This window comes from Amphibalanus amphitrite, unplaced genomic scaffold (genome assembly GCF_019059575.1).
Source record: "Amphibalanus amphitrite isolate SeventyFive unplaced genomic scaffold, NRLGWU_Aamphi_draft 000067F_arrow, whole genome shotgun sequence".
NCBI classification, from domain to species: Eukaryota; Metazoa; Arthropoda; class Thecostraca; order Balanomorpha; family Balanidae; genus Amphibalanus; species Amphibalanus amphitrite.
Genome location: NW_024881563.1, coordinates 675 through 13,713, shown reverse-complemented (window position 1 = coordinate 13,713; position 13,039 = coordinate 675). Strand labels below are relative to the sequence as shown.

The following is a 13,039-nucleotide window of genomic DNA, read 5'->3' as shown; positions in this document are numbered from 1 at the left end:
TTCAGGGAACGTGTCAAATTGATGTATGATAAGGTACTGAAAGTTTGACGTCGCTGGCGTAACGCGTTTAGAAGTTATTGGCGAAAAACGGGAGGGGGGGGGGGGCAGATTCTGCCCCCCCCCCCAGCGGGGCGCGGGTTAAACAAATATAAGATACAAACCTCCAGCGTCAATGCTACCTAGCACAAAATTTTGCGCTGAACCTGAGTCCTTTTTTGGCATTTTTAACATTTGGCATAGGTCGAGTCAGGTCTGGTCAGGTCAACCGGTAAGTGGTACGCCAGCTAGCCAAAGAAGGTGTTAATCGCCAGTGACAGCTTCATAGTTCGTAACATGTTGCATTGGCACCAAATTTAGGCACTTCTCAAATGTTCAAACAAGGGCGGATCCAGGGGGGGGGGGGCAACGGGGCCATGCCCCTCCCCCCAAGACGGTCAAAGGGGGGGGATACTATCTTTTGGCCCCCCCGGACATAAGTCAAGAAAACTAAAAAATAAACATTCTCAAAGTTCCTATGCTGAAAAACTGAAATATTGCTTTGATGATTGAGTGACCTTGGGGCAAACGTGAAAAACTCTGCCAACCAGAGTCAAAATGGCCTGTGCCGGCGAGAGTTAACATGTAGGAGAAATCGACATGATATCACATTTTTATTCGCATTCATAGGCACGTGTTCTGTATTGTGTACTGGTTGGTTTTTGTTATGTTGCCGCCGTCTCACTCACAAGCACTTCTTCATCAGACGGACTGTATTGGATCACGGCCGGTCAGAGAGTGACCATCAGTCGGTCAGCGGCGGTTCGTCTCGACCGCGCAGCTCCCCGACCTTCGACCCCGCCCCCAGGCAGTCGGTCGGTCAGCTGCGCCGAGCGGCGGCCCAGCCGCACGAATCGGGCGGTCACACGAGCGGTCACACGAGCGGTCACACGACCAGCACATGCAGCAAATAGACGGCGCTCACAGCACTCCTCGCCCTTTAACAAGTTTTTTTTTAGCCAGCCGAGCAGAGCGCCGCAAGGCCGGCGCCGCTTCTACCGGCTCTGATGCACGCGCGCCACGATTGCCCTCGCATGTTGCTCGCTTATTATAATCACTGATATACGGAAAACGCCCCCTAGCGTCCATCACACATGGCACTGCTGGACCGCGAAGCTTTCCCGGCTCCGTCGGAGGCGGCACCGTCACCCGCGCATCGAGGGGCCCACGCTCAGCCGTCACAGAAGCAGAGCCGTCGGCCAGCAGATGATCCACGTGGGCGAGACGTATGCGACTGTCCGGCAGCCGCACGCTGTACGTCAGTGGGCCTCCAATGGCGACGACGACAGCGCGCTGCCATTTCTCGGTCGCTGCTGGCCGCAGATCTCGAACCAAGACAGGTTGACCTGCAAGAAATGATCGTGAGACAGTGTCGACAGGCTCATGTCGCATCCGCGCTGCAACACTGGGCTTGAGGAGCGAGAGCTTTGTCCGAGGCAGTCTCCCAAAAAGCAATTCGGCGGGTGCCCGGGCTGTTGTGACGCATGGAGTCGTTCTGTATTTTGCCAGAAATTGTGCTACTGCTGTGGTTCTGGGTCCTGCATACCTCTTGAGGAAAGCTTTGAAGGTACAGCCCACCGCTAAAGTAATGTAGGGTTTTACCAATCTCAACGGTTGGCTTTGACTGGCGATTGTTTAATGCGGAGTGATCGAAAAGAAGATGTCAATAGCTAAAATTGCAGCTGCAAGGGTGACGATACATATAAGCTTCATTCAAAGTTTCATTGTAGTCTGGCTAATCGTTCCTAAGCTTCAGAAGCAGAACATACCAATGACTGAAACCCCATATTACTTCTGCTGTGGACTGTACGTACCAGAGACTCCGCCTGCCCGTTTGACGCTGGGTGGTACGGCGGTGTCAGACGGTGATGAATATCTCGCGCTGCCAGGTAGCTCTGAAACTCTCCAGAGGTAAACGGCGGGCCATTATCTGACACCAACGTCACCGGAAAACCATGCGTTGCAAAAATGTCCGTCAACACTTCGATGGTCTTAGTAGCCGTTGTGCTAGACATGTATCGCACTTCTGGCCATTTTGAGTAAGCATCAACGAGCAAAAGGTAGGTTTTTCCTTCAAAAGTGGCAAAATCAATGTGGACTCTGTCCCAAGGCTGAACTGGGTATTTCCACGGGTGTACATTCTCTGGTTTGGGCATGTTCGCGTTCTCGACACAGGACGGACACGAACGGCATACTTTTTCAATATCTGCATCTAGCCCTGGCCACCAGAGGAACACCCTAGCCAGTGACTTCATCTTATGAATGCCAACATGGCCTTCATGAAGCTCCTTCAGTAGCTGAGCTCTATATCTGTCAGGTATGACTACCTTCTCACCGAGCTGTACGCAGCCGTCGATTACGGTGAGCTGCTCTCTCCGCTGCAGGTACGGCTTCAACCGGCTGTCGTTCGCGTGCCCGGGCCAGGCGCCGGTTCGAGCCCAGCCGAGCACCACGCTGAGCACCGGATCCTTGGCGGTGGCAGACGCCACCTGGGCTGCAGTGACAGGCAAGACGTCATCAACGGCACAACAGCCCTCCTCAACGTCCTCCAACACATGCACGGCTCGATCACATGTATCTGGCCCCGGCAGTCGGCTGAGGGCGCTACGTTCCGACTGCCCGGCAGATATTCTATATCGTACTGGTACATGCTCAAGAATGAGTGCCCACCGCTGAAGACGTGCTGCAGCCACAGACGGAACTTGTGTGTGTGGTCCGAAAATGTGACACAGCGGCTTGTGGTCGGTGACTAGCGTGAAGGAGCGGCCACACAAGTACTGATGCCACCGCTTGACGGCAAAGATTATGGCCAGTGCCTCCCTCTCTATTTGCGCATACTTTCTCTCGGCCTCTGTCAGTGTACGAGACGCAAACGCGATCGGACGCTCCCCCGACCCGTCCACGTGCACCATACACGCTCCCAGGCCGTACGCCGAGGCATCACAATACACCTTGACTCGCTTACCTAGATCGTAGTGAGTCAAGCAGCCAGCGTCTGCGAGCATGGACTTTACCTCAGAGAATGCCTCCTGGCATTTTGGGGACCAGTTCCACACGGTATCTCCCTTGGTGAGATCGTACCAGGGTATATTGAGTGAAGGGTAGGACGAACTTTGGTAGGAATTTCTAGTATAACTACTAGAAAACCTACTATATGTGGTCGGGACTAGCAAAAAGTTAGTTCAAACTAGAATATGGTAGCGCTTATGGTTGGCAGTCGTGACGCGCACGTGACATTCATTTCTGAAATTCCTTAAATAACAGGTTTTAGGGGCCGATTAGTGGGCAGATACATTCAATTAGCTATTAATAATTGATTATGCAAACATTCAAGAATCTACATCATTCAATTCTAGCCAAAATCACGCGGCGCTCCCAGGATTCGAACTCACGACCCTCGGATCCGTAGCCCGATACGCTACCGACTGCGCTACCGCAGACCGCGCGTCGATAATCGGAGAGGCGGATCGCGGGTGCTGGCGTGCAGAGAAATCTTTACCCTGTACGCCGTAGAAGATCGGCTGGGTTTCGTGAAAAATGGTAGAGGAATTGTCGAAAGAAAATTCATCGATCTATCATTTGAGACCAAGAACCATAGATTCCTTCAAAGGGTGACCGAGATATCGCTCGCCGAAAACAGGCCATTTAACATGTAAACCCTATGGGCTGGTAGGAAATGTACGCCGTGGAGCAGCAGTGCTACCAACTAACTTCGGCGGGGGCCGAGATCGTACAGCGGTCTGAGGACGGTGGACAGATGAGGAAGGAACTTTGCGTTGTATGTGACCATAACCAGGAATGTCAGCAGCTCCTTGGCGTTCTTTGGTGCCGGCATAGCCAGCATGTCTCTCACCTTCTTTTCGCTCGGTCGCACCAAGATACCTATAAGAAACAGGTAGATCCGATGTTTGAAAGTAAAGCCCCAGTCACAAATTTGACGCACCTGTGACATTTCCTGACACCCACGTGACTATTTTATTAACTTTTGTGTTTTGCGATGTTTTGACCTTATTTAAAGTACTGAAAGCTCAAAATGTATGATTAATGTTGTTTAAAGCAGCATATTAATAATTATGTTAATAAATTATCGATAAGCTGCTTATAGCAGGTCACGTGATTGCTACCAGATTATGTGCTCAGAAAGCATCTTTTCAACTTCGATTTTGAACAATTTTTACCTCCTTTGAGGCCAAATGATGGACGGTTTGAGGCACACGATGAAATGCTGAATCTATTGATGCCAAAATTTGTTCGTTTTTTGCATTTTTAGACTAGTATATCCTGGCTCAAACTTTGACCAGTTTGTGTGTAAACCCTATGGTGAAGGGAAAACTTCACGCCCAGCAGACGTCTTTACAGTGCTGCCAAATCGTGTTTGGTGGGGGTCGGGTCGCACTCCCTCGGTGGTGAGTGTATCCCAAAAACTCCACAGACCTCTGGAAGAAGCGGCACTTCTCGCGGCGCAGCCGCACACCGTACTGCTGAAGGCGACTGAGCAGTTGTTCGAGGTTGTCCACGTGCTCCTGGCGAGAGGATCCGGTCACCAAAATATCATCAAGATAGCACGCGACACTCTTCAGACCTTGCAAAATGCTATCCATCGTTCTTTGCCAAATATTGGGAGCAATATTCAGGCCAAATGGCAGCCTCCGGTGACGCATCAGCCCTCGTGGCGTATTGACCGTAAGCAGTTCCTGATTTTTTTTCCGAGACGCGTAGCTGTTTATATGCGTTTGCTAAGTCCAGTTTTGTGTACGACTCTCCCCCCGAGAGGCAGCTAAACATCTCCTCCGTAGTCAGATACAGATACAGATACAGATGTGTATTCATCTAGGATCCACAATAAAAGTGGCTTTTCACCAGACACGTAAAACCAGATAAAACGGGGAACATATAGACAGTACGAGTAGGCATAGATATCACTGGCAAACACAAACAAGCGTGCGACTGGAACAGGTTCAGACAGCTACTCGGCGTCTCGACATGATCACACGCTTCACATTGGCGCGAAACGCTGGTATATACGGGCTCAACTCGGTACCGTTTAACATCGCGACTCCTCTAATACATAGTCGACGTCTCCCCGTCTCTGTTCGGGCCCGTGGCTGTGTTATCAGCCCTGCGTTTCGGGTGTTGTATATCTACCGACTATCTCATTCCACCTGGATGGAAGCACGCGATAGTGACACCAATACCGAAAGGCAAAGCAGGGAACACGCCAGCAGACACGCGCCCTATTTCCATTTTACCAGGCATAATGAAAATAGTTGAGCGCATAGTTCAAACCCAGCTGATCGACTACCTATCCGAGCATTCTCTGCTGGCAGCCGAACAACACGGGTACAGGAGACTGTACTCCACAGAGACGGCCCTCAACGTCATTACTGACCGCATTCTTCAGTCCATGGACAACGGTGAAATTTCAATTTTGGTCTTACTGGATCTTTCAAAATGTTTTGATGTCGTGTCTCACCAAAAACTCCTGCAAAAACTTAGCCTATACGGTATCGACACCGACTGGTTCGCTAACTATTTGGCTGGGCATGTGCAACAGGTCAGAGTCCGCGCCGCTGACGGCTCCAGTATCACCTCCCGACCGAGAGAAAACACCATTGGTGTTTTCCAGGGAGGTAGTCTCAGTTGTGCCTTGTACATGCTTTTTGCTAACGATCTCAGTCTGCACATGCCCGACGGAGTCACCATAGTACAGTTTGCAGATGACACTCAAATTTTGGTCACTGGAAAGAAACGGGATTTGGATTGTATCATTTCACGCACTGAGGCCGCACTCGACGCCGCCTACCGATGGTTTTGCCACAATGGCATGAAAGTTAACGCCGCCAAAACACAGATGCTGGTGTTGGGCACACCAGCTATGTTGCGTGGACTCCCGCCCGTCACTGTCAACTTTTGTGGTTCAACTGTAGTCGATGCAGGGACGGTGAAGAACCTCGGACTTTATCTCGACCGCCATCTGAACTATCAAGCTCACATCACCGCCATGGCATCAAAATGCACAGGAATTTTAATCGCTCTCAGTCATGCCCGCCACGTGATGCCAGCAAACACACGTAAGGTAGTTGTTCAAGCCCTAGTCATATCGATCGTGCGGTATTGTATAAGCGTGTATGGGTCGTGCGGTGTGACCCAGATGGCTCGTGTCCAGAAAATTCTCAATTTCTGTGCCAGAGTCGTCAGTGGCCGTAGACGCAGCGACCACATCTCTGACGTCATACAGCAGCTCGGCTGGCTGCGGGCAGACGAATTAGCCGAGTACCACACTATCTGCGCAGTTCACCGAGCCATCACATCGGGTACTCCTGAACATATCAGTGATACCATCGGTCCTGTAGCCCGCGATAGTCTAGTCGGTAGCGGATACGACTGCTGTTTGACATATCTGTTAACTGTGACTTTAAAGTCGGCACAGATCCGCACATTTCCTCCCGGCTTCTTGACAATTACCAAGGGTGCGGCCCACTCGCTCTCCTGTACCAGGTAGAGCTCACCTTCCTCCAGCTGCCTGTCGAGCTCCTGGTTCACCTTCTCCCTCAGTGGAAACGGTACCGGCCGGCTCCGGAAGAACCGTGGTCTGGCATTGTCGTCCAGCTCGATGTCAGCTTCGATGCCTCTGATCTCCCCCAGCTGATCGGAGAACACATCTTCATATTTCTCCTGCAACTGGGAAGCAGACATGCACACTGTGTGAACGTCACGTCCGTGAAACATTCTATTCCAGTCCAGCTTTACACGGAACAACCAATCACGGCCTAGTAGCGGGTACTTGTTACGCACGTTCACCACCAAAGCTGTACAGGTCCCGCGGGTTTTAAGCGTAGGTTTTGCCTTTTTGGCTATATCTTTTTCGTCTTCAGCTTTGTAGGCTTGAAGATGTGACCGATTTATTCGTATAGCTCCCTTCCATGATCATGGAAAAAGGTTTGATCGTATGCCGGCTAGTTTCGGAGAAATTAAAAGAAAACCTCAAAATTCGCTGTTTGGGGCATTCTGACCGCGGCTTCCCTGCAGTCGCCTATGACTACAGTGGTGCCACCCAACGGGTAGGACGCTGAAACACAGAGGCATGAATGAATCCAGCGCGTGGTGAGCGGTGGATAGAGGTGGGACTCGGCAGAGGCTACCACTGCGGCCCGCACAGGGCGTCCTTGGACAGCGGGCGAGCCTTCGGGCGGTGAGGCCATAGGTCACGACAGCCAGGCGCTGTTTGCCATGAAGGGAGGGGAGGCGCTCGCCTCAGCCAGCCTCGCCTCAGCCAACTCAGCCGATTTGGTGGTATAGTTCGTTTATTTTCAAAAGGACGCTGGCTCAAAGTTCAATATCGAAGCTCTCACGTGAGTTTTGGCAGCTTCAGTGTCTGGCCAAGAATTTCTTACCGAAAAAATAATCGATTTCAAATTTTGCACGGTAAGTAGCTGGAAATTGTTTCTTAAAAATGAACATAATATGATGACGTCACTGGTGGCAGCAGGCACCCAAATGCCCGTGCAGTGGGACAAGTGTCAACGAATTTGAGTGAAACTTAGTTTTTCACTGTTGCCGAGCTTATAATCGAGTGAGCGGTTCCGTCCATGATAGTCATAAGTTAAATTGAAATACATTTTCGATAGCATGACGTCACCGCTGTTATCATATCTGCTTCCAAAACGCCCATATGGAAATTATCGGGAAGAAATCACATGTTAAAATTAGTCGACGTTCGATTTTCTCAGGTTCAGTTTTTGCTCGTTTTGCTCGCTAAAACACGTGCTTGTTCGAAAAACATACTTGGAGCCAGCGTCCTTTTGAAAAAAAAAAACGAACTATAGTGGTGGTGGTGTGGGAGGGGGGGCAGGGGAGAGGGGCTAGAACGAACGGGATAAAATAGAATGGAAATGTCGTGCCATGGTCAAATTACAATATTGTTTACCTAAAAAGCATTTATTAACATTACGAAAGAACTCATCATAATAACTTGAGAAATATACAGGAGATGTTATTTATCGATATTACCGTTTACTTTTAATGGAAACCCTACTTCTTATTAGGGGTGATAAAATGAACCCCTCTCCTTGGTTCTTCCTGAACAACTCGCGTAAGTAGTGGCGGATATCAGCGAAGCTTTCAGTGCCGTAAGTTATTTTTTCTCACCATAAGTAAATAAATACCTATGCGGTCAGGAATCATGATAAGTTCAGACCATCTGCACTTGACAGTTTACACCTACCCTGAAAATTGCATGACCCTGACCAAAATGACCTTTAATCTGTGACCAGTTTCTAGAGTCCATTTACATTATATTCTACTAGAATTCGGCGTGTCAGGTCTCATTAACCGTCCGTTTCTAGACTTAAGATTAGAAATGTCCCAACAAGTGAAATTACGTTTAGTCCCTTGTGTCTTATTTGGCCGGGACTAGCAAAGGAACTTGGCCGGTGCCTTCAGGGCTGCTTAACTACAAATTTGCCGATCTGCGGAGCGCATGGAGCCAATCTATAGCCAGGTTCAAAACCACTAGGAATGACATTGCGGCACAGCCAATCTTCAAGGTTTCCGCGTCCCTAGAATATCTGCTGTTTAGCTGCCGGTTTCCGGTCACATGGCCTAAAGGCGACGTCACTAGCGAAGGAAATGGAAACACGTTGAACAGGCTAGCTGTGAGAAGGATTAACGTTCATTTTAAATCCGTGCATTGTCGCTTGATATCTGTACCGATCATTTTCTAAAAAGGCTAATTTCTCTCTGTCTCTCTGTCTCTCTGTCTCTCTGTCTCTCTGTCTCTCTGTCTCTCTGTCTCTCTGTCTCTCTGTCTCTCTGTCTCTCTCACTCTCTCTCACTCTCTCTCACTCTCTCTCACTCTCTCTCACTCTCTCTCACTCTCTCTCACTCTCTCTCACTCTCTCTCACTCTCTCTCACTCTCTCTCACTCTCTCTCACTCTCTCTCACTCTCTCTCACTCTCTCTCACTCTCTCTCACTCTCTCTCACTCTCTCTCACTCTCTCTCACTCTCTCTCACTCTCTCTCACTCTCTCTCACTCTCTCTCACTCTCTCTCACTCTCTCTCACTCTCTCTCACTCTCTCTCACTCTCTCTCTCACTCTCTCTCTCACTCTCTCTCTCTCTCTCTCTCTCTCTCTCTCTCTCTCTCTCTCTCTCTCTCTCTCTCTCTCTCTCTCTCTTTCTTATACCGAAAGCTCCATAAAAGCTCACGATAACAACTTCTAGGCAGGTCTATACCCTTCCGACTATTGGGTCATTAAACTGACTTGGAAGGTCAACGTATGACCTATGATCAACGAATGACCTATGATCTATAAATTGGGTATCATCGGCTTCCTCTCGTCATGTGCAACATGCTCCCTCTTTTCAAGAAGCTCTGGTTTGATCAAAAGCCGATCAACTGTGGGGCCTGATCCATCCCCGCCCAAATATTATCGCTTGCGAAAACGCCGATATGGGTGCGAGTTATGACATATTCCTATATAAACATTAAAAAATATTATGCTTTGTTTTTTAGTGGCTTACGTCGATTTTTTTTTCTAAAAAAAAAAACACAAAAAATCAGCATACAGTGATGTTACTTAAACTTTTACGCCTAGGTTCCTTTTTAATAATACTGCAATTTCATTCAAGCAACATATTTCTTGGTCAGTTTTGCGGCAAGTTTTTGGAAATATAGTGCGAGAGAAAGCAAAAATTTGTTGTGAAACAACCTCCAGTCTCAGCAGGTCACGGTTAACTCTCGCCCCGTTGGGGGGTGGGCAATATAGCCCCCCGTGTATTTTCCTGAATAGCAAGAAAACGGCGGCGCGCAGCCCCGCAAAATTTTCAATAGCTTCCCGGGCATCAATTTGACACTCACACAAAACTTCAAGTCTTAGGTTAACTTAGGTCAAAAGTTATTGAGGTCAAACTGAGGTCATGTTCGAGCAAAAAATTAGCAAAATAAATCTTGAAACGCTCACAAAATCTTCAGTTAACAAGAAATTTCAAAGCTCTCTATCTGGTCGCGTAAAGAAAAGACGGCGCTACAAAACTGCAATCTGGGATTTCCAAACTTTTGAGCTTTTGACCCCCCAAATTTAAAAATTGGTCTCTTATAAAAAATAAGTTTTTTCGAGTAAAAAAAAAACGGAATATCTACATAACAAATTGTAGATCGATGCCTCCTTTTTTGGCCAAGTTATAGCGAAAAAGCTGTTCAAAACTGATGACGTCAATTTTTTAACTAAATTTTTAACAATTCTAGACCACGTAGCGCAAAACAAACCACCATGATTAGACTCCCCGTGACGAGCTGCATCGAATCGATACCAATTTTATGCAAAAATATCAAATTAGAAATTTGACCTAATTTGACCTGACCTTCACCAGAACATAACCCAAATTGGCCCCAAGGGTTGCCTGACCCACATAATCGCATTTGTCATGTAAAATGGACCAGAAAACATGCATCACACAATAGTTATCTTCATATTGTGACCCTCAGTGACCTGACCTCTGTGACTTGACCTGGTATCAGTGACCACAAATAGCAAAATATGTGTTTGACGAACAATTCCCCATCGAAAATTGTCATTCATCGATTCCTTATCAATGAATGACTTGCATCTTACTCGATTTTACAACACATTTCTTGAAATGCCTGTAAACGGTGAAAATTTGACATTTGACCGGAACTGTGACGTCATCGGTTTGACCGAGGTCAATGAAATTGAGCCAAAAGGTATTTCCTCGTTGGTGCCATCCAACACCGTTTGCTGCTTGTCGTTGTTTTGCGTGATCTCGAGATCTTAGGGGGGGGCAAAATGCCCCCCCCCCCCAATGGGACCGATGCTCGGGTAACGGGGCGCGGGTTAAATGTCAGAACTGTTCCCAAGAAATAACATTGCAGTCGTCTCCCGGCCTCGGCTGAAACTTTGGACGACTACCTATGAATCGGCCCGCTGCCGGCTCACCCCGCCCGCTGGCTACGGGTGGCCTTGACCGTTCAATGCCAATTGGCCAACGGCCGAGGTCGTGCGCTGGTCAGCACGCAGAGAGGACGGGACGCGGTACTGCACATGTGAGTGACCTCTGACCTTTCCCCGTCCCCTGACCGCATGCCGTGTCGCCGGCCCAGACGATAGAAACCGTTTTTAGCCTCTACGCAGGCTGCCACTCTAACCCCTCACTCCCCACTTTACTATGTGCCGTAGTACGCGCTCGCGAGTAACTGGGCGGAGCAAATGGTCACCGATACAGAGGCGGAACTGGTTGCCCTCCCGCTCGCCGAGCGACCTACCGCTAAAACCCGCGAGACCTGTACCTGTGAACTGCTGGTCATCGTGCTGAACATGAGCACGCATCTCTCCACACACGTCAATGGCGTGCCATCATACTGTGACAGTCTCTTTTTTTGTGGCTACCAGTGGCTCTGAGTCGTACCCAAACACTCTCTCGAATACATGCTCTGGAATCGTAGTGATTTCTGCACCCGTATCTATCTCCATCTCTAGCGGCTTACCGTTGATTATCAGAGTCGTAATCAACTTACCGCCTCGGGGTTGATGGGTGTGGAGCACCGAATACTCATCTCCAGAGTCCTCTTCCAGTTCTCCAGTCTGATGGACCTCTCGTCCACCGGATCTTCCTCCTTTCTGGTGCCTGTTGTCCGCTGTGACTGGTCCTCTTCCGAGCGGTCGACTGGAAAGGCCTGACCGCGCCCCCTCCCGACCGGATGGTCCAGGCCGCGACCCTCCCTCGGCACCGCCGGCCGGGCCACTGCGGCCGCCGGTCGGGTCACCGCGACTCGCGGGTCGGCCACCAGGCGGCAGCACCTCACCCGCCGCAGCGCCCGCTCCCGGGTTCCTGCAGACGGCTGCCAAATGACCGCGCAATCCACACGCAAAGCAGACAGTAGGGGAGAGTGGGGCAAAGCGGCCACCCTAACGCTTCTTACGATACCGACGCTTGATTTCTAAACTTGGAAAGATTCTTTCTATACCAATGTGATCCCTATTAAATTGCCTTTTATTCCAACTGCGTTTCATTTCCAAAGGCGTTCACATATGGGAGATATTGACAAAACTTTAAACCTATAGCATATTGGCCACTTTGCCCCATCCCTGAGGCAAAGCGGCCACCGGCGACTTCTCAAGTCCCGATATGAGAAACTGAATAGTTGCCTCATATACGACTAGGGTATTTGATGGTGACAATGTTTAAGCGTGGATGGATGTTTACTTAGTTATCTTCCCACCTGTAGATAAACAAATAAAGGATTTTCATAGAAAAACATTTAACTGCATTATTTGGTAACTCTTGTAACCGAAAAATGGTCAAACTGAATGCCTGACGACACATTTCGATATAAATAATGTTTTTATCCAGATGGAAACAAGTTATGGCCAATTGGGGGCTGGCCACTTTGCCCCGGCCACTTTGCCCCGCGCATACCGTCCGAGGCAAAAATATTCCAGCTCAGCTATAAGTGGAGTAAAAAGCATTAAAGGAAGACTGCCACCTTCAAAAAGTTTTCTCAGATCGGCCTATGATTTATTCCCTGGACAAAACAAAATTTTAGAATTCACCTGACAAAGTATCATCACGTGAATCGCGAAAAAAAATGTCGATTATCATACAATTATCAATCGGTTAATGTCTAGCGACAATGTTTACACATCACTAGACTTCAAGGTCATAAGATTATTACATTTTATTTGAAAAAGTAAGGTATTTTATGATTTACTGATATATATGATTTCATAAGAAATTGGCCATGTTTAATTTATTTTGCATTTAAGTTCGTAAAACATTTAAAAATCATGGCTCATTTGGAATGGGTCTGGCCCATGTTAAACCCCATTTCCCACACTTTTTTGGAACAAATGAACTACTGAATATATAAGTTTAACTTTTATTTTGACACTCCAAAATTCTTCTCTGATCTCGAAACAATCAAAGTTTTGACATATATTTACCAAAAGATAAGAAAATTAATGTTTCAAAGTTATCGATAAACAG

At 48.3% G+C, this 13,039-nt stretch overlaps 1 protein-coding gene across 2 annotated transcripts; it reads right to left on the bottom strand.

Annotated features, from left to right (window-relative positions):
• Window positions 1–734: 734 nt before the first annotated feature.
• On the bottom strand, window positions 735–11,931 carry LOC122378902. Of its 2 annotated transcripts, XM_043360543.1 has the most exons (7): window positions 11,571–11,931; window positions 6,546–6,717; window positions 4,433–4,559; window positions 3,890–3,910; window positions 2,372–2,530; window positions 1,851–1,931; window positions 735–1,382 (listed from the first exon to the last, which is right to left on the bottom strand). In XM_043360543.1, the coding sequence occupies exons 1-6, from the start codon at window positions 11,607–11,609 to the stop codon at window positions 1,895–1,897; spliced, it is 555 nt and encodes a 184-aa protein (XP_043216478.1). In that variant the 5' UTR covers window positions 11,610–11,931; the 3' UTR covers window positions 735–1,382; window positions 1,851–1,894. The 2 variants fall into 2 exon arrangements, with proteins under 2 accessions (XP_043216478.1, XP_043216476.1); XM_043360541.1 differs by lacking the exons at window positions 6,546–6,717; window positions 11,571–11,931 and having other exon boundaries at window positions 4,433–6,319.
• Window positions 11,932–13,039: the final 1,108 nt, after the last annotated feature.